Below are 22775 nucleotides of genomic sequence, written 5' to 3' on the forward strand. Positions count from 1 at the left end.
GTTTTAGGGTTACGTCGTCGTCGTTACCGGTTAACCGAACTACCGCCCTTCGGTCCGGTACCAGACACGAGTACTTAAAATAAATAGATAACTACAACAACCAAAACAAAAAAAAAAAAGAAAGAAAGAAAAACAACACAAAAAAAACACATTGAATAATTGAATATAATATGGTATCTGGATAATAATTTATATATTAAAAGTAAAAACATTCTACGCCCTCTGTGTTTATAATGATGGCGTCGAATGGAAATGTAAGAATGTTTTTCACATTAAACTCAAGCATAAAATTGATAATTATTGCAATTAGACGTATGAATTGCAGATTTATTCAATTATTAGGAATTATAATATAATGGATAAATCTATCTGATTAATTGTAAATCATACTTTAGTTGGCTAAGGTAATTAACTAATGTAATGGAAAACATAGCTATAGTTTTGCTTTGCTGAAATTGCTCAATCTCATTAAAATTTAAAATCATCATTTTTGATGGCATAGGATAGGGTAGTCAGGAGACTCAAATCAGGTTATGCGTTTTTAGGTGATTAAGTTCAGTTTAGTTAACGATTAAGCCAAAAAGCTTTGAGGTTTGAAGAGTATCCTCGTTACTATGCTGGAGTAGACTAGAGACTGTAATTTCTTAAAACTGATCTAATCGTGTATGTGAACTCTTGAAACGATGTTGCAGATGTGTAATCTTGTTTTAGGCCTAGTGAAAAACTAAAACCTGCTTCAAACAAAATATAATTTAATAATAAATGATAATTCCTTAATCATGTTAGAGATTTGTAAAAAAAAACAGAACTGAAACACTTAGAGTCATAAATAGCTGTGAAAGATGTTCATAATATGTGTAGGCATTGATTTGTCAAGGTCTTTGGAGGGACACTTCTTTCACTTTCATTATCACTAGCATAAGTACAAAATCAACATTACGTATCAAATTAAAAAAGATCATACTTAACACAATTATGACAAGCACCTTTACAATTATGCTAACATAAAATGAAAATATAATTAAATTAAATGTAAATTAACATTGCAATAAAAAGAAATCACAAGTAAATCATGTATTAGGAGAATAATAAAATATTGCTCTTTGCTTTTGTATGTAAGGAGTTATCTTTGAGGGTCATGAGATGAAGTTATCAACTTATCCTTAACTTTTGTGAAACACTTAAATTAAAATAATAATAAAATCAAAATAATAACTTGTTTAAAGAAACTTTAACATAACAATTAGCTAACTATGATGTACTTCCAACACTTGGCTCTTCACATGCTAATGTTTTTTCATTTCAAAGAATCAAATTCTAGTAGTAAAGTGCCATGTATTCCATGGACAGAGGCTTTAATTCTGAGGAGCAGTGCACCCCCCCCCACATAAATAAATATTGAAATTCTAAATGCTCCTTTCCCCCCTGCTAACCCAGTGTTTATGAATGATATGGTTAACTACTAAGTTGGTACTTGTATATATGTGTGTGTCTATATATATATATATATGACTGAGTTAAATCTAAAAAAGCCATACAAAAATACTATTACTAACATCTAACCCTTTCAATATGGGTGCATAAAATTATGAATGTCATAACATTTATAGAGTTATATTCAAAAATGTAATTAAATTTCTTTATTACCAGTGTATAACAATAAACTCGGCATCAAAGCATAGTTTATAATTCAAATTTTGATGTTCTATAACTATTCTTTCTTAATTTCAAAAGAAAATATTTAAATAAATCCTCAAATTTCACTTGTCTTAATTTTTTCTTCACCCTTACATGATATCTTGACTTTAATATAAATTACACATTTAACAGTTTAAATATTTCTAAGCATACTTTTAATTTTGTAGCCCAAGCCATGTAGTTTACAATTATATAAACCTAAAAGTCAAAACCATTTTCCATACCCTCTTATCATGTCCTATCTTTAAAAAAGTGACATTAATTCTCTCTGACATCTCAGTTTGGATTATTTAAAACTGATAGAAAGAGCAAGATTTTAGTTTAATGAATGATGTATAAATCTAACTTGTGTCTGACAGAGCCTTTGAATTATTGGCTACAGAATGAGTTTTTGTCACAGAGTTCACATTTTTGATGACATGATCATAATGATGATGTCAAACTAGGGTTCAGTTTGTATTTCATTTATATCTGTTTTATAATGTTTCTTTTCTATTGCTTTATATCAATATTAGCATGAAGCATTTCTTTTCTCTGAATGTAACTATTATTTTGCTGTATAACATACCCAACTGTTTTTGAGAACATGAATTAGATGTTAATTGTTTTTATTTCAAGGTTATTTTCTATCTACTTCTTAGTATTTTCTCCATTCTCTACTGCTTTCTTAGATTTGTTTTTAGTCTTTCTTAGATGCAGACTCACTGAAGTCAACTAGTGTAAGTGGAATATGCCTGTTCATTCACTTAGTCTCTAGTTTGAATTTCTGTGGCCAAAATGTTTAGATTGTATGCTATGTGAACAAGCATGCCAGTTCTCATTGAAGTAGGTTTGCTATACCTGCTAAACCTGTAAAAAGTGAAAGATACTTAGTTGCTGCAAAAGATGGAGACTGTGGACAATAACAGCTACCTTGTTCTGTGGAGATGATTCACAAACATCTTTCTACCACATCAGAGTGAAGAATCTCTTTGTCTATTGATTTCAGCACTCCCACTTTGTCGACATTTCTTCTTCTGAATGTTGCTGAACAGTGTTTAGGAGATGAGAACATTAGATATACTTCACAACACTTTTGTATTGCATCTTGACTGTTTTCAGCTTGATGATGTTATCTATAAGAAGGTTCAAGGCATGAGCAATACAAATATAGAAAGCTGTGGAGTGGTCAGGATATTTCTCTTGAAGTAACTGCTAGGCTTTCTTCATTTGGTAGCACTGTGTATTACTGAAATATTTGCAACAGCATTTCCTTTCAGGACCTTGTATGTCAGCTATGTTTTTGCCTGTGTATCTCAGTGTGTTTGTTTTGATGGTCTTGTCACAACTGGTTTGTTTTGTAAGTTACTTCAACCATGACACTGAAAGCTCAATGCATGTACATCTACCAGTTTCAACTATACATCTCAATAAGCTCTTTCAGATGGTTTGACAAACAGTATTGAATTGGAAGCTATGGAAGTGAATATAAGTACTGGAAGGCAGTTAACCAGATATGTTTAGTTTCATATTTTTGGAATATACTGCTTTTGCTAGCTACTCTCAAGAATGTTTGTTTGTTGTGTTGTGATAAAGTCAGAAGACTTTCCTATGTGGGAACTTTTAGTGACATGGAGTTTATGACATAGGATTACTTGGTGATTTTGAGGCCTTATGTGGTCCTAAGAAACTAATATTTCCAAAAATGTTCTTTTTCAGATACCTAGGACACACTCAGATTGTCTGTTTTAACTTTATATTGATTAACACTCTGGTTTTTGTGCATAAGTAGATATACTGCAAGTTTTTGGCTTCTTAACAGCTAAGCCTTTGTTAGATTTCAACTTTTCACGCTAAATGTCTTAACTTCATTAGGACATTTCTTGCAATTGTTCACATGGTTACTCATTCTGGTAACATTTGGGGTTTAAATACATTTTTCCCACAACACTTACAACAGATAGTCTGTTAAAAAAAGTCTTAATTTTTTATTGGCACAAAATATTTTATAACACTTCTTTATTGTTACCTATTATCTAACCTATATAAAAGCCACTGTGTGTCACATAATGTCATGCTTGATTTTTCAAAATAAGAAGAATCATAAAAGCAAAAATGCATTTATCCAGATAGAATAGTTTGATTACTGTCTGTGAGGGGGGGGGGGGGGGCATGCCATGAAACCTTGTAAGTGTATTGAGTGTTGGTATAATAAGCCCCTAAAGGCGTAGTGTGGAATCACCTAGCCTAGAACCAAGTGCATAAAATTTATCATTAAGTAAAAATATCGTTTCTTAGTTAAGCTGTTTTCTGTTATGTAACCAACATTTTTAATAAAAAACAAACTTCTTTTATCAATGGAGACTCTAAATTAAGAAATCAGCAAATATTTTTCCAGTTTTGCTGTCTATACATTTCATTTTATACTTTAAGTACATAGACTAACAACAGTATTAGTTTATACTTTTGTTGCTAAGCAACGTGACATAAAAGCTGTTGTTGGAATGTAGTGTTACCAAAATGCACTGGCTTTTCTATATATTGGAAGTTGTTAATCTAACTGATTTTTACCAATAATTATTCTATGAATATGCCATGAATTCATTTCATGAATGATCTTAATTTTGATTGGCTCACAAAGGAATTTACCAATGTTTGATTGCCTCGACTGCACCTTTCTGCCTCTTTATTGGTCAAGCTTGATTTTGCAAAATTTATTTTTTTCAGTTAGCTATGGAATGAGAGGTTAGGGTATATTATGTGGTGGGGGTGCTAGTACTTGCCTTGTCATTTTTGATGGGCTGTAGGCTAGTTGTTAACTAATTTATATTATGCTTTAGGGTCATTTAAGTTGACAAACTCACACACTACTACTGAATGCATGTCTTTCTTTTATCTAAAAGCAAAACAGCACAAAGAAATATTTGAAGTTTTTGTTGGCCTATGCTTTGTCACAAAAATTCTCTAGAACATTTTTAGTTTTTTGGTATTGACCAACTGAATACTGTTGTTGTCATGTGATTGCAGTGAAGGCTACTTACAAAAGTAGTTCAGGTTTCCTATACTTGGTGAGAACATTTTATGTGAAATATATTTGTTGGGAGTGACTGGTAAATGTTCTGTGATATGCTGGCATACTATGCATTTCTTACCCACTTAGCTGCTAGGTAATTTTTCAGATTTTCAGTGTGTTTCAGGGTTTATTTTTAGTATAGATTATTGGTCAAGGAGCTACTACTTCTTTCCTCTCTCTACTCACTTGTATCATTTGTTGTTGGGACTTGGTGGGTAGGAATACCCTTCTGTCCTATGACTGCCTTCTCTCCTACTTTTTATAGGACCTCCACCTCGCACCATTTTTTCATCCTATGTGTTGGTTGGTATTCTTGATTCAATTGAATCATGAGTGGAAGCTGCTCAACTGTAGTCCTCACTCACATCCTTGGTTCCTTGCCTTTCCCAAACCATAGGTTCCACTCATGTGTCTCATCTTAGTCCTCCTGTTTCCCTTTTTTCTTTACCCTCTTCCTATTCTTCTCCTTCCCCTCATCAGTCTTTGGTCTGTTTGGTCTGATGTCAGTCTTGCAGGGCTCATTGGTGTCCACAGTGCAGATTTGGACATCATACACACTCATCTACTGAAATATGCACTTCTTTGGGTATACCTATCTGCAGACAGATGGGTCACACTTTTCCTCTCTCATGGCTTCTCCCTCCACTTCTCTGCCTCAGCCCACACATCTTTCACTTCCCTCTTTCTTCAGATTATGTCTATATTCCAAGTCTGGAAAACACAGTGTTAGATCTCTTACATAAACAGGCTATCAATAGGGTTTTACTCTCGCCTCTTCATGGTCTCCAAGAAGACTGGAGATTACAGCCAGCCACCAAGCTTCCTCTCTCAATTGCTACATGGTTGTCCTTTAATTTAGTAGGGAAGAAACTTCTTTTTCATCCTCTGGTTGTTTTCATCTGGCCTTTGGATGATGGATGATCAAGTTCGAGGTACTGAACATGTTCTGTTTATATCCCCATCACAGAGTCTTCAAGACATTTCCTTTGATTCGTTCATCAGGAACATACATTCCAGTTCAAGTCTTGCCTTTCAACACAGTGGTTATCTTGTCTCCTCTGCTCATGGACCTCTCTTGGTGGCTGGACCATTCCAATAGTACCGTAGGAGTACCTCTACCTCCATCCATACCAAATTTACATCTTTTCACAGTTGCTTACTTCTCGGGGTGAGGGGCATCTTTGAACAAGTTTATGGTGCAGCTAGCCTAGTTGCTTTATGCCAAAAAATGTCAACCAACTAACCAACTAGCACTTGGACCCAGGAAAAGTCTTCACATCAATGTACTCAACCTATTGGCAATGCATAGGGCATGTTCCCATTTCCTACTATTCTTGGTGGATCATTTGGGTTTGGTTCATTCTAACAATTCCTCCATTGTTTTCTATATCAGCCATCAAGGAGGTACCAGATCCAAGCCCTTTTGTTTTCAAACCCTCAAACTTCTTTATTTGGCCAATTCCTGACAGGTTTGCCTTATTTCATGTCTTGTTCAGAGCACTATGAACTCATTGCGGACCAACTCTCTTGGCTGAAATGTGTTCTGCCCACAGAATGGTCTCCTCACTTTCAGATTTTTCAATGGTTATGGTCTCTCCTGGGGACATTGCTCATTGATGTTTTTTGCCATACCTCAATTCCAAGCTCCCCTTCTTTTGGTCCCCTGTTCCCCCATCCTTCAGCCCTGGATTTTGATGCTTTCAGTTTGGAATGTTCTCATCTGTCCTTTATTCTTACCCACCTCTCCTGCTTCTACCATTGGTCCTGGTATTGATTCATAACACTTTTTCGTTGTGTTCTCTTGGTGGCACCTCTTCACCTGGCTCAACCTTTGTTCTCTCTTCTTTGCCTTCTGTCTACCCATCCTCTTCTTCCTCTACATCCCAAATTCTTGCTCATATGAACCTTAAACATTGCTATTCTATCAAAGAAGCACGTCTCTCCATCTTCACATTGGCATTGTCTGGTCCATTGCCCTTGGGTAATTTTCTTCCTTTCTCATTCTTAGTGTTCATCTACCAGCAAGTTTTTCTACATTGGTCCATCCATCATCACCTTCCTTCAGAACATCTCTCTTCCCATTTTACTTGACTGTTTGACAAAGGTTTGGCTGTCTCCACCATTGCCGATTATTGGGCTGCCTGGTCTACCACTTTTCACCTTTCCCAATATTGCAGTGTGTTTTCTTCCCTAGTCTTTTCCATTTTGTTTCAATCCTTCCTTCTCCACTGAGCTCCATGTCCAATTGGGACCTGGATGTCGTTCTGCATGCTCTTCCCCAAGCTTTTGTCAAACCAATAGCCACCTCTTTATACCACCTTTCACCTAAGGCACATTTTCTCTTACTCCTCATTGGTGGTCATTCAGACATTATGCTCTAGACTATTCCTGTACCTTCCCTTTTATCTGGACTGATTTATCCCCCTTAAGACTTCTACAGCCCAGGAAAGTGACTGCTTCTTTTTTCCCTATTTCCTTCCCAACTGTTTCACACCTCTATAACAACACTGACCCAGATCATCTGTTTGTGCCATGTGGTACTATCTTGCCCACATCTTATCAATCATGGCTCTAGTCTTCATTGTTTTCTTCCCTGGGACTCTTCTTCTTCCAGGGACTGGTCTTTATTTACCCTTTCAGGCTGAGTCTGCCAATTACTCTACTTGGTTTAATCTTTCATGGGGTCGATTCCTACAGCCTTTTGCATATTTCTTCTCAACAAATCCATCATTTCACCTTTACCTCACCTCTTGTTTTCGATGGCTGCTTGATCAGATCCTCTGGACTGGAATGGGGACTGCATCTCCTACCTTTATTGCCTACTATTTTCACCATCTGGCTCTCAAGTCTGCTGAGGGTTACTGCCTGTCTCCATTCTCCCTCCTCTAGTCTACTCACCATCCTTAGTCACATGAGTACATTCTCTTTTTTCTGCAGCTTTGATACAAAGGATCCCACCAGATGGCTGGTGTTGCCTCTCAGGGTACACTTATTTCCCAAAATTCTGCATTGAGCCAGGATAATGGAAAGTGCTCATACCATCCACCCTGGCTCTATATATACTCATTGTTGAGATGGTGTGTTCTGCAAGACCACTTGAGGTATTCTTATATTTGTCGACTGTCCAATCCAGACTGTACCTATTCCTTGGACTATCACAGGGGTGTTTTGCCTGCTTCCATGACTTGCGCTTGCTAGCTTTTGAAAATAAGTTTATGAGGTTACCCATTGCACTGTTTCAAGTAAAAGATCTATCCAGCAGGTGACCAGTGGGGTTCAGCCATTTCTCTGGGTCTCTCCACCATGAATCCCCCCCTTCTTCAAGTGGATCACAGGAGACCCTTACCACTTACAGCTGCTGGGGCAGTAGACTATGGAGAACCCTCACTGATTGAAACAGAATAGCTGGGGCTGAACAAAGAACCCCAATTGGGGTGGTGGTGACACTGTCAGTGTAGTACTCATAACATGCCAGCATCCCCCATCTTACCACCACCTAGATGTTAGTTCCTCAGTGGTCTGGTGTTGGATCGGTGTAGGATCAGCCAACAGATGTTCCCCATCCTACTGCCATCAGGATGTCAGTTCCTGGGTGGTCTGGTGTTGGAACAGTGTAGGACCAGCCCACAGAAATCCCTCATTCTATTGCATCTCGGATGTTAGTTCCAAAATGGTTTGGTGTTACATCAGGGTAGGACTAGGCAAAATCAGTCCCTCATGCTACTACCACCCAGATGTCAGTTCTCAGGTGGTCTGGTGTTGGATTGGGGTAGGACTAGACCACACAAGTCCACATATGTGGTTGGTTGGAATCTTCTTCTTAGTGTGGACCAAACAAAATATTCCTCATGCTGACTGGTTTTGGACTGGCATTGACCCACCATGTTGCATTCCCCTTCGTACCATTGCCTGGATATCAGGTTCCCGGGTGGCCTGGTGTTGGTTGTGTACTGGGTTTGCAGACATGTGCCCTACTCTGGTTGTTGAAACGAAAATTACTTTTTCTTTCTGCTTCCTGGTCATGAGGTGATGACCTGTTGGGACCCTCCTCTTACCACAGACTAGAAAACACCACCTAGTTTTGGACTGGAGTTGACCCACCAACTACCTGTAATAATCTTGTTTTGTGGAGTTGAGGTGAACACTTACAAACATTTCATACCATCCTCCTGCATATGCCAACAAAGACACCGTGGTATGTGTTCAGTACTCTCATCCCACAGCCAGCGTCCATCCAATCAGTCTGACGGTAGAGTTGAGGTGAGCACTTGGTACGGTCAGAACAAGCCTTAATCATGCTACACATATTGGCTTTCCAACCTCTTATGTGTAAGTCCTTGGACAGCCCTGTTCTTATTCCATCCACCATACTCGTAACACATTGGGCTTACTTGCTTCTTCCTTCCTTCCTTCTAATTTGAGTGAAGAGTGTACCCTAGAAGAGATGAGACTGTGTACCATGTGCGTACCTCTGTGGATCTCCTGCCGTGGGTTTTTCTTCAGGTACTTTCTGCAGGGAGCTCATCTAGGTAACTTTTGTACTGAACCCTCTACCATATCAGTGTGGGATTCTAGCTTTCTGTGTGAAGAGGTGTGTATTACCTCGTAAGTTAACATTTTCCTTACTTGAAAATGTATTTCCAATAGATGCTCACCTCTTTCCACCCTTCCTCTCCACTTGCAGTGCAACTTAATATTCCTTGCCTTGTCAAAAAATGAAAATCACAAGTGCAAAAGTATAGAGGGACCTAGCATGTAGGGAGGTTATGTCACCCTACTATTGTTGGAGGGTTTTTGCTGCAAAATAACATCATTATGCAGTAGTGCAAATCACGAGAGATCTCATGAGTTTGGGTGGGAGTTGCCTAAAGGTTAGTGGCATGCAAATCTCTAAAGCAGACATATGGGAAAGATAGCTTTTTGTGTGAAGAAGTGAGTATTTATCAGAAGTACATTTTCAGCTAAGGAAAATGATAACATTAGATGTCTATTTTATGCGCACAATTAAGTAATTGTACCTCAAAATGTATAAATGTTGGACCTAGTTCCAACCTTTGTACTTAATTTTTTCAATGCCATGGGCAAATATGTGTAACACCTCGTATAACCTTTCTTTTACCCTTGAAAAATGTGATAATAACCACATGTATGTTTGAAGTTTCATTTCACCATGAAGAAAGGACATTCTCATTCAAACTTAGTTTACTGTTTTCAAGTTTCAGATAAGTAATGAAATATTAAAATGTGTTTTTTTCTTTTTTGTGTATTTAGAAAAAACTAAAAATTTTTTATCTGAAATGTAGCAGTGAAAAAAGAATTGTTTTGAGAAAAGAATAATCAAATTATTACAAAAAAATTTAAAATCAGTGAAGTAGGCATTAAAGCATATTGTTTTTCTATGCTATGCCTATGGAGATTTGAAAACAGCAAATAACACATGGTTATTCTTTATAGCTTTCAGAAATAAGAGTGTTGAATTTTATGTAAAATTCTTTGTAAGATATGAAATATCAGATGGTTTTGAGACTTAAAAAGATTATATACATTTGATATACAGTGATTTGTTTTTCTAGATAACCTATGTTCATGATGGTGTGTGTGTGTATGTCAGTGGGCCTCACAAAGACAAAGAGCCCATATTCACAGGGAGAGTGACTATTTCGGAGCAGGTGAATATATCCAAGTTATTACCCTATGATTGATTTATATACATTTTTCATAAATAACATAATATTAAGGGTTATTGTTTTTGAACATACGTGACATTACAAACAAGACATTCAGTTTTGATAGTCACTATAGTATGAAAATTCCATGCTTTGAAATGTTTATATGAATATTATAATTTTACATTGAAATGCAAAAAGTTAAGTGGACTTTTAGTGTATATTGTCTAGACTAGAAAAGCATGACCTATTAGTTGGTAATATTTGTGATATTACATCGCTATAAGATTGGTAAAAATTTTAAGTGCATTGTTTTTTATTGAGCCAAAATGTGTTTCAAGTAAGAAGAGCATACAGTAGCATTTCATCTGCACTTTATGCATATAACATGAGACATATTGCCTCAAACAACTGTTATAGTGTTTCATAACAGACCATATATGATTAATCCATCTAACCTGATGAGCTATAATGTTTAATGTTTTCAAGATATTTGTTTACATATAAAGTATGGTTAAAATGCTACTGTACTTTTTTTAAATATGGAAATTCATATTGAACTTGTAGAATCAGTCATATTGTTATATAATATCATGCTTTGCTAGCTTAGGTATTATGCACCATAAGACTTGAGAGCCAATAAAGAAGGACTTTACATTTAAATAGCATTAAGCTAATCTTTTTTTTCTGTTGTAATCCAACTGACCTATGATCTGTGGTGCTGAATGAAAGTTCTATCCGCATTGAAGCATTACAGATGAAATGCTATCATATGCACTGCTTAATGGAAACCTGTATGGGTTACCTAAAGAAGAATGTGAAGTACAAAATTCATTCTTAATGTAATGTAATATCACATCTATTAACAACTAAAACTGAAATATAGTAATTAGAAAAGGTTACTAAAATTTAGGCTAAGTTGTATTTTCTCATTTTTGCTTCTTTGGTAAAGTTACTAACTTATATTGTGGCTATTTCATTTCTTGCTGTCATCTAATTCAAGTAAGATTAAACAATATAGTGGTTAATAAATCATTACTCCTAATTCAGATATGTAATGACTTAAATAATATTGATAAAAATTAAACTTCACCATCTTCGTCTAGTTCACCACTACTGGTATTGGGCAAAATGCCTCATCAGTACTGAATATAGCTGATGTGATGTAGTTGATATATTATTATAAACTTTCTTCTTTAACTCAGAAACATTCCATTTCTGCTCTCAAATTATTTACTATAAAGGTGATTATTGTACTTTTAACATGAAATAAGTTATGTGATCAGAAAAGTGAAGTAACCTACTTGCACTTTCTGACTATATTAGTTTTAGGTTTAATATTCAGAGATGTTTGCATTTAATGAAAGTTTAAGCTTAATACATGCTATTGTCATTAAAAGTTTGTTATCATTATTCAGAAGTTAATTTAAAAAAAAATCATATCATCAACATTTGGCAACTTATTAGGTTTTTTTATTGAAATTAGTCATTCTTATAATAACGTTACACTCCAACTCGAGGCTAAGCATTTGTCACACCACAGAGATTTAAAATTATATGTTATCTTAAGTTTTCTCAAGTTCAATGCTAAAATCTTTTAAACCCACTTTCCACTTTTAAGAACTGGTCACCTTTCTCTGATTTGTTTTCTTCAACCTCCTCTCTCCTTTGCCTTCCTTTAGCAATAGTACCCACATATGTTCTAATGTATTGAAATAGGTTGCACATAAAATTTCTCAATTTTGTAGTAAGTACAATATAAATAATACCTTCAATAAGGATATTATGAAAATAGATTTTTTAAATTAACATAATAGTTATGGATTATGAATAACTTTCTTTATCCTTACCTTTCAAAGTTATCTATCATTTTATAATAATAGATATAATAGACATGGTACTTGAAGCTTTACGTATGACAATTCTGCTTTGGTGCTTGATAATTTCACTGAATGTGTGTTCTTGGGTTAATGGCTGAAAACTGCAATCATTGAGAGTACCCAAATACTGACCTAGGGCAGAGTGGTCACAGAAACTTTTCATAGTTTGCTTGTTGCTCATAATTAAGACAATTATTATTGTAGAATTTTAGCAGCTCTTCTGGTAGAAGCTATTGAATAATTGGATTGGAATAAAATAACCTGTAGTCTAGTGTCATATAGCATTACATGCACTATTTTTTTCTCCTATTTCATGTGAATTATGCAGATCTTTTGATAGAAGTTATTAAATAATTGAATTGGAATAAAATAACCTGTAGTCTAGTGTCATATAGCATTACATGCACTATTTTTTTCTCCTATTTCATGTGAATTATGCAGATCTTTTGATAGAAGTTATTAAATAATTGAATTGGAATAAACTAACCTGTAGTCTAGTGTGATATAACATCGCATGCTATATATATGTTTTCTATCTCAAGTGTATTATGACTCAACACTGAGTTTTATACTTATAGGCCAATTAATTGGGAAACGATGCTTTAGGTCTGTTTAGCCATAGCATTAACTCATCATGTATTCAAAAGAAAAGATTTTGAATTTTTAAACATGCTTATGAAATGATATCCTTTAGGTAATACAAGATGTCTGTTGAAATTGTTCTTTAACAAATTATATCCAAATTACCATTACCAATTTCCTGACACAAGGTTGTTAGTTTGGTTAAGAAGCCAAATGGGTGGAGTTGGATGTATAATTTAATATTTGAAATTGAATGCATAGGTTTCCTTAAAAAGTAACAAGGGAATTTCAGTAGCCTTTCTCATATATTTTATCATATAGGTTTAAGTCTTAAATAAACCAACAGAAAAAAAAATTACTAAAAAACATTTAATAAGAAATTAAAAATTATATTTACTAGTTATTGGATTGCATGAAAAGTACTAGTGCTCTAATGTGTGTTGTGAAATAAAATGGAGCTGTGTACTCATCAGGATAGTTGCATGGATCCAAGAGTTGGCTACAACAAAATTAAAAGCTGATCTGCAAGCTAATGTTTACAATACTAAGGACATAGTTTAAAAGACAAGATAACAGAAGACTGTTTGGCCCATCAAGATCGCCTCTAAGCCAGAAAAGGAAAACTTTCATAATCTGCCTTTCATATTTATTTAATCGTTCATATTTTTTAATTTAAAATAGTTCATTCAAACTGTACTTACCACATCATCACAAAAAAATATCTCCTAAGTTTATATATATAATAATAAAAAAAGTCTCCATCTGTGCTTCAGCCTATTACCTCTAATATTTTAGTTTGTATTTACAACCTTTTCATTGCACTGCTTAAACAAACAATGTGTAGGAAGACTGATCAAATCTTATTCAAACCCCTAACAATTTTCAACACCTAAATCAAGTTTTTCCATATTTCTTCTACATTCTACAGAAAACAAGTCCAAAACTCTTAAGGTTTTCTTTATAGCTGAAACGAATTAAGCTAAGTATTATTCAGATGGCCCATTTTGTACTCTTTCCAACATATTGATATTCTCCTTGCAGAAAGGAGACCATATCTAAATGCTAATCTTAACAAGGCCTAATTCATGTAAAAATAATAAATGTTCATTTAGTTACCATGAAAAGCAGTACAGTTTCATTAGATCATTTCAGAAAGCTCTTAACATTATTTTCAAATCTTTAAGCATTTTGAGATAATAAAAAATTAAATATGTAAGAGTGTTCCTGCTGGAGAATGATGAATTATTTCCATCTAATATTTGATTAGCCTTATGGAGGAGTTCTAGAATGGCATGCCAATGAAGAAGTGAATGAAACAGGAAGGCCACTTTCAAGTCCTGAGACAGAAAATCTTGATTGGGAGGATGTAGCCAGTGGTTTCTCTGCAGGATATAAACCTCATAGCAACCAGTGTTGTGGTAACTAAACATTCTTTATAATAAAAGCACATGTGAACAAACTATATAGATATTGTGAGTGATGGTTTTATCATATAACCTGTGCACACAAGTATCATATAGTTTTTCATGTTATTTGAGTATATTGTATTGAACTCAAATTTCTGTACGTGTTCAAACAATGATGTGTAGATAAAACTTGGAAGATGTGCGATATTGATAGCTTAATTCATCAAATTTATTTCACCAGTAAATACATAATTTTATTGGTTACTCACAAGCAGAAGTGTTGTTTGTGTAGTAAAAGTCTCATTTCAACAGACTCAGAAACTCAAGCAATTTCAAATAGCTGATTATTCTTCTTCAGGAGTAAAGAAAAGGAAACAAAAGTTTAGATATTTTGTTACTTTGATTCTCTGTTGTCATTCTTTGACACATTAACAGCGAGATTGAATCATTTCAACTTTTGTAACTGAACCCATTCTTCATTGTGTTGCATCTAGTTAAAGCTTGAACATTTCTTCAGTTTTTGCATGTTCTTATTTATTGAGATGAAAGTTCTAATGCATTTCTTAAATCTACAAATTCCGATACGGTATTTCTCTCCACTAACAAGATTAACTATTCTTGTCCTATGCTCCCCTCTATATGCACATTTTGTCTTTATGCATACCACAAGCCTTCTGCTCCCCCCTATTGGAATTGAATGATTTCAACATGTCTTTCATGAAAATCATCATGCATCACTTCTCCACCAATAGGAGTGTGACATACGCATGTGACTCCCTCCATACACCTCTACTGAACTATCACTTGCCATTTGGCAGTGCTTGTGCTCAGACGCATTCCTTTTTCTTTGTTTAAAATTTTCATGTTTGTTTTTAATACACTCACGAAGTGGTCTTCATTTATTTTCACTTCTGGTTTCTATTAAGACTGTTTATTAACTTCACTTTAATCCCAGTTTATTAGAGTTGCATTGTTATTTCTACTTTTGATTATTGGTTGACTCTTCCTCATTATGAATTCCGAAGTTCATGTTACCACTTCGGGGGGCACACCTGTGACTAATGCTATGTCTCAGGCTTCAGGTGCAGGTGACCTGAAGGGGGATAGCCACATTTATTTGCTGGGAGATTGAACGTTACATGGGTCAACTTCTGTCTCCAGACCTTACCCCACTTCCTCCCAAACACTTTGAGCCTGTTCAGGCAGACAAGGACTTATATTGTCTATTTCCACCTCCTGATTCTGCTGTGCCTTCCCATGCCCTGCCTGAGAAGTCAGTTAGGCCTAATACAGTCTTTTTGGATTTAATTTCTCTGGTATGTGATGTTTTATCCCTTGCCCCTATTCCTATGAATCATGTTCTTACTTACTGCATCACCAATCTTCCCATCCCTATTTGGTTTTCCCACCTTCTGGAATATTCGGATACATGCAGACCAATTTGCCTCACAATTAAGTAACGGGATTATCATGCCTCACCCCCCATGGGCTTCAGATCAGTTTGCTATTGCATAACATAGTGTAGACTGCCCTTTTCTGGAAAAGCAATTGTTAGGTTCAATTTTACCTCTTTGGGGTGTGGTTTCCAAATCTCCTGTAAGTCTGACCCATGCCCAATTTTCCTACCTTCGTCTTACCCTCACAACTCTTTTACATTACCTCTCTCCCATCCATCTCCTCTTTGAGGCTCTCCATCAAAATCCTGAGGGTTTTTCTGGGGACATCCTTTCCCTTCTTTCCTCCACATTGGCTCATTTGTCATCTTTGACTCTGGCTTTACATACATGTTTCTCTGTTGTTGGGACCTTCTAGATCGTGATGCGACCTTAACTCGCATCTGTTTACCATAATGTTATCTTCAGGATTTTCGTATGGCTCCATTTCTATGGTGATACATCTTTGGCACAATCTCTGAGTATTTGGAATCACAAGTTGCATAAGTACAACAACGGTCTACCCTTTCCAACCTTGTTGCTCGTTTGTTTCAATCGGAGCCCAATTTGGCACCTGTTACTGTTTCCCATCCCACCCCTTCCCAACTCTTACCTGTCCCTTCTTCTCGGGATGCCTCGTCTCATTGTTTTCTTTGACGACACACGTCACATCGCCAACAGTATTGGTGACTACCTGGTGGGAGCTTGACTTGCTGATTTTCTTCATCACTGGGATCCTCTCCTCAAGTATCATTGGGTTCTTCAAGTTTTATTGGAAGGATTCGTGATCCCGTTGTTTTCTCACCTCCGATGTCTCCTATACCCCTTTCCTTCCCTCTGCATCAGGATTCCATGACCAGCGAGCATCTGCCGGAGGCGGTTCAGGAACTTCTATCTCAGCAGGCCATCGAACCTGTTCTAATTCCTTTACCAGGTTTTTATTCCATACTCTTTATTGTTCCCAAGAAAACCAGGGACTGGAGGCCTGTCATCGATTAGTCCCACCTCACTTGTTTCATTCCACTGCCCTGTTTTACTGTGGAGTCATTTCTCACCATACAGTGGGCGTATTCTCTGGACTTATGGATAACCAAAATGGACATTGCCAATGCTTATCTCCACATCCCTCTATCACCACGGTCTCGTACGGATCTTCAGTTCGTCCATCATGGGGTGGTTTATCAATTTCGTGCCCTACCCTTCAGGCTTGCTTCTGCTCTTCATGTTTTCTGTCGGGTGATCAAAGCTTTTTTCTTGTCATCTTCATGCTCTGGGGTTGAAGTTCCACCATTATATGGTCGACAGGCTTCTTCTGGCTCATTCCCCACTGGAATCGGCCAGCCATACTCACCAGCTCCTCCTAGTGGCTGCTCAGGCGGGCTAGTTAATCACATTGGAGAAGTCCTTCCTCCTACCTACCCAAAATCTCATCCACTTGGGTGTTTTTTTTCGACACTCATCTTAGTCGGACCCAACCTTCTCCTCCTCGACTTCGTTTCATGGAACTGTTAGTTCACCACACCCTTTCAGCTCCCTCACTTTCTGCTCGCAAGGTTCTATCACTTTTGGGGATGTGGTCTTCAATTATGTCACTGGTCCCCCTCTGTCATGCGCATATGTGATCCCTTCAATGGGCTCTTTATGATCCGTGGAACCTTGCTTGGGATCCCTTGTCAGCTCCCATTACCCTTCCTCTTTCCCTGATGGATGACTTGCATTGGTGGTTGGACAAGGCCCATACATTGGTGGGCATCCTGCTACCTCCTCCTTGCTTGGATTTACATCTTTTCACATATGCATCCCTATAGGGCTAGGGTTTATGAATCAATCAACAGGAGGCTTCAAGTCATTGGTCTGTAGATAAAATGTCTTTGCATATCAATGTTTTTGAGCTTCTTGTTGTCTGTCAGGCTTTGAATCACTTCCATCCTCTTGCCAGACATTGTCTGGTGATAATTCATTCCAACAATTCCACTGTGGTAGCACATATCAATCACCAAGGGGCACCCAGTAGAGATCTCTCTATTTTTGAATGTTGTATCTCCTATATTGGGCCCACATGCACCACATTTATCTCATTGCATGTCACGTTCGGAGTACTTTCAATCTCACAGCAGATTGTCTTTCCCAACCTGACCAAAAATATCTGACAGAGTGGTCTTTAGATTCCCTCATTTTCTGGTGGCTTTGCAATCGGTAGAGTTTTGCCACATACCTTGATCACAAATTACCCCTCTTTTAGTCCCCAGTAACTCATCCTCATGCTCTGGCTGTCGATGCCTTCAGCCAGGATTGGTTCCACAAATTCCTTTAAGTTTATCCTCCTATCAAATTACTTCATTGGGTGATCTCTCTCATCCATACCACTCTGTGTTGTCTTTCTGATTGCTCCTTGTTGGCCAGCTCAACCATGGATTCCACAATTACAATAACTGTAACTTTTCCCTCCAGTACCTCTTCCTTTGTCTCCCTCCCTTATTCGTCAAGCTCGGTCACAAGTTCTACATCCAGCCATTCACGTCCTTCATCTTCACGCCTGGCATTTATCTGTTTCATGGTGAAAAGATCAGGTTACTTCCATTGAGTAGCTTTCCGTATGTCATTCTTCAATGGAGGTGTATCAGCATAAATGGAAAGTGTTCCGCAGTTGGTCTGTGACTTGGGGATTCCATGCTGACCAGCCTATTGTAGCTTGAGTGGTGGAGTTTTTCACATGGCTTTTCGACCGGAGATCTTCAGTTTCCTTGTCCTTGGTTTACCGGGCTGCTTTATCCCATACAATTCATATTTCCTAATACTGTCGAGTTTTTGCTTCCACTGACCTTACTATGTTAATGCATTCCTTCTGGCTTCATCTCCCCCACTCCAGATGCCCTACTCTTCCAGACTGGGATATTAATGTGGTCCTCCATTCCCTCACTTTACCTCCGTTTGAACCACTTTCCTCATGTTCAATGTTTTACCTTTCCTTTAAAATGTACTGCCTTCTCCTCTTAGCCTGTGGATGTCGAAGGTCTGATTTGTTTGCCATTGATGTTTCACGTATACTTTACCACCCTATCTATTCTTTATCTGGATCATTCCTTCCTCCCAAAGACCTTGGTGGCTAGGGAGGGTAACTCCTCCTTTTTGCCTATTTCCCTTCCTTCTATTTCTCATCTCTACCCTCATCCTGATCTGGATAGACTTCTATGTCTGGTCCGTATTATTTGTTGTTATATTGCCTGTATGGCTTCCTTCTGTGGCACATATTCCCAACTCTCTATCCCTTGGCATTCATCCTCTGTTCGGGATGTTTTCTCTTCTACCCTCACTAATTGGGTTCGACTGGCTTATTCCTCCTTGTCTTCTTTCTCTCGGAATTTGTTCCTAGTGTCTTCTCACCAGATTTGACACCTCACCTTCTCCCTCGCATCTTGTCTTCAGTAGCCATTGGAAGAAATCTTACAGTCGGGCATGTGGACTACACCTAATACATTCATCTCCCATTACTTATACCATATTTTGGTTTTTTCTTTGTAGGGTTTTTGTGTGGTTGTTGTTCAGACTTCATTGTGACTTTAACTGGGTAAGTTTATATTAATATCTTTCCTTTTAGAGGCCCTTGCTTCATTTACTCATTATATGGATCCTGCTCTGTAGCGAGTGGTGCCTGACCAGGTATTCTTCAGATCTGAACTGTACAACTATGTTGACTTGTGCTTTATCTTCCATAGCTTCGCAATGTTCACTGTTGAGATAAGGTGTTCCACAAAATCGCTTGTAGGTGAATAACCTCACGATGTAATTGCTTCATAAACTTGCCCGTTCCAGATCGTACTACCCATGGATTGCACGGGTAAAGCAGAAGGGAATAACTGCTCATCCCTGCCATTCCTTGTGTTGAATAAATCGGTATGGTCTGCTTTTCAAAATATGGATTCGTGGTCACACATTGCACTGTCTCGGGTGATGACGTTCCTTTGAACTCTCCACTATGTTCTCACCCCCATTTCTTCTAGTGGAGTGTGGAAGTCCTTACCACTTTCCAGTTCCAAACTGCTAGGGTGGTCAACTGCAGAGGCACCCTCCTGAATGGGTTCCACACAAAGATGCTATAACCATACAGTGCAGAGTAGGCTGGTGGTGTTCTGCAGGTGTAGATGATGTGCTATCCTCCAATATGCAATATATACTCACAAAGGAGTGAGAGTTCAAATTGCAGTTCACCCCTTCGATTGGGAGCCCTCATCCTACCCCCGTGTGGATGTCAGTATCCTGTAGCTGGGTTTTGGATTTAGAGTAGAACCAATCAACACAAGTCCTCACACATGTTTATGGTTGTCTATATTTCTCCCTCGATCATACTCCTTCTGTGTTGTGGGTCACAGTGGAGGTAAGGGGGATTGTTCCAGTTCTGTCCTTTTTGCTATCACTGATTGTATCTTATTCTGAGGATGTTATTGCATTTCGGAGGGTACTGGTCACTTTCGCTGTTGGGAGAGTTGATTTATATTATATAGACATCCTTTTGATACCAAATGTTGAGTCCCCGGATTGATAGACCAAAGTGAACACACGTCAGGCTCAGGGGTCAGAGTGGTTCTAGATTCCGGTGAAGACAGTATAATCCTTATCCTACTCCTGCATGGATGTTGGTTCCTAGCAGCATGGGTTTTGGATGTAATTGACTTACTAAGTACGGTCTGTCATGCCCTAACCACTCTACACCTAGGAGCACATCCATTGTTTTACCCACTTTTATACTTTGTGGGATTGAGTTACATATATAGTTACATGGTTGGGATCCTGCCACAGTTCTCTCCCACTTGGATGTGCTACTCTCTTTTTCTGCCCATATCTACTACACATTTCATGGATGGGTGAAGAATATACCTTGTTCAGAAAGGGTGGGGCTCCCCTCATCAGATCTTCGGATCTGACTCTCCCATTTCCAGGGGTATCCTTCAGATGCTTTTGGGGAGTACTTCTGTCATTCCCTCGCACGGTCCTAACACCTAATCAATGTGGGATTCTAGCTAATCTTGTGAGAAGAGGGAAGTACCACATCAGAAGTTATAATTTTCCTATACTGAAAATGTATTTCCGATAGGGACTTCCCTCTTCTCACACTTCCCACCCTTCCTCCCTTCTTTTCTTCGGTGCTTATGTCTTATGCCAAACCTAAAAGAGATTGTTTGGTAAAGGTGTATGGAGGGAGTCACATGCATCACATGAGTATGTCATGCTTCTGTTGGTGGAGAAGTGACAAATGATGATTTTCATGAGAGACATGTTGGAATCATTCATTTCCAACAGGGGGGAACAGAAGGCTTGTGGCATGCGTAAATAAAAAAACGAGTGTCCCCTTCACAAATCCCTCCCCCTGTCGAATGGAGCATGGGAGACTCTAGAAAAAGGAGTACCAATATGGTGAGAATTGAGGTGGTGTTGATACTGTTAATGGAGTGTGGGTCATCCCTCATATAAATCAAATACATCATTCAAGCCACCTGTGCCCTTCTCCTATAGCCTGAATATGTCCAGTAGAATTGAAGTGAGCATACACTGAACAACTATGCCCTCCTCTTGTAGCCAGTCTGTCCAGTAGAGTTTAGGTGAGCACACACTAAATGACTATGCCCTCCTTCTGCAGTCAGAGTCTGTTCAGTAGTGTTGAGGTTAGCATGTGATATGTATGGACCAATATTGAGTTTGGTTGAGTTGAGGTGAGCACTCACTATACAGTATCGATATATATATATATATATATATGCATCTTTTTCACATGTCGTCTTGCTGCAGCCTATATCTGTTCAGTAGAGTCAAGGTGACCACACTCTGTCTCAATCCATAATACCTGACTAATGTGCTCTTTTCCCGCACCTAGCAAAAGTCCCATAGAATCTGACAATAGAGTTGAGACGAGCACTCTATACAAGTTTGTGATGTTTTCTAACATACCCTGTTCCTGCAGCTGGTGTTAATCCTGTTAAAGTCTGATAGTAGAGTTGAGACGTACACAAGTACCTGTATTACCTAACAATGGCCACTCCTCCTGCAGCTGGAGTCTGGTGGTAGAGTTGAAGTAAGCACGGATATTTATCACATGTGCCCTCCTCCCATGGCTGGTGTTAGTCCCATAGATTCTGATGGTATAGTTAACGTGAGCACACAAGGTATGATTTCAACATGCTCCAACCACACTACGTATATTGGCTGTCCGACAACTTGTGTGCAAGTACTCAGATAGTTATGTTTTAATTCCACCCATTCCTGCAACACAAATTTGACTTCTTTACCTTTTTCTATATTGGCAAAGGGTATACCTTGGAGGAGAGAAGATATGGCCTCCCACGGATGTGCTCCTATGGAGCCCCTGCCATTGGTTGTCACACCTCATGGGTATCCTTCAGATGCTTTCTGAAGGGTGCTTATATAAGTCAATTTTGCACTAGTCCCTCCACCATATCAACATGGGATTCTAGTTAATCTGTGTGTGGTATGGAATTATCATCTCGAAAGTTTACTTTTTCCAATACATACTCACCTGTTCACACATTCCCACCCACTCATCCTCCTCACTTCCAGTGCACATATTCTTACTTGCCTTGTCAAAGAATGAAATTCAAGAATGCAAGAACTTAAGGGGGACTTAATGTGCATGGAGGTGTGTCACCCTCCCATTGGTGGAGGGCTTTTGTTGCATGATGATGTCATCATGCAGTAGCACAGTTCATGTGAAATTAGGTGGGAGTTGCCTCAAGGCTAGTGTCATGCAAATGTCTTTAGTAGGTGGATTGAGGAAGATAGCTAAACTATGTGAAGAGGTATTTGTCAAAAATACATTTTTAGGTAAGGAAAATGCTAACTTTAAGGTACAACTATGCTCATATCTGACCACCTTTAAGGAATGTATCTGTAACAACCTTGCTAGAAATAGAGAAAATAAAAAGTTGTTTAAAGATTTGAAAATATTTAATGTGCAACAATCATGTTAGTTTTCACAGGTACTATTATATGTGCTATTTAGCATGAAATTTTAAAGAATTGATATCTTTTTCTTTCTTTTTTTTTCA

General features: G+C 37.7%; 1 protein-coding gene across 1 annotated transcript in view; it reads left to right on the forward strand.

Moving 5' to 3' along the window:
- The first annotated feature begins 225 nt into the window (after nt 1-225).
- LOC106463226 (TBC1 domain family member 15-like) overlaps nt 226-22775 on the forward strand; it is a 120563-nt gene continuing 98013 nt past the window's right edge. Inside the window, exons 1-3 of the mRNA XM_013923221.2 lie at nt 226-254; nt 10324-10419; nt 14146-14296. Of these exons, the coding sequence (XP_013778675.1) occupies nt 234-254; nt 10324-10419; nt 14146-14296 (268 nt within the window). The 5' untranslated portion in view covers nt 226-233. The remainder of the gene's footprint in view (nt 255-10323; nt 10420-14145; nt 14297-22775) is intronic.

Source organism: Limulus polyphemus, unplaced genomic scaffold, assembly GCF_000517525.1.
Source record: "Limulus polyphemus unplaced genomic scaffold, Limulus_polyphemus-2.1.2 Scaffold1352, whole genome shotgun sequence".
Taxonomy (NCBI): domain Eukaryota; kingdom Metazoa; phylum Arthropoda; class Merostomata; order Xiphosura; family Limulidae; genus Limulus; species Limulus polyphemus.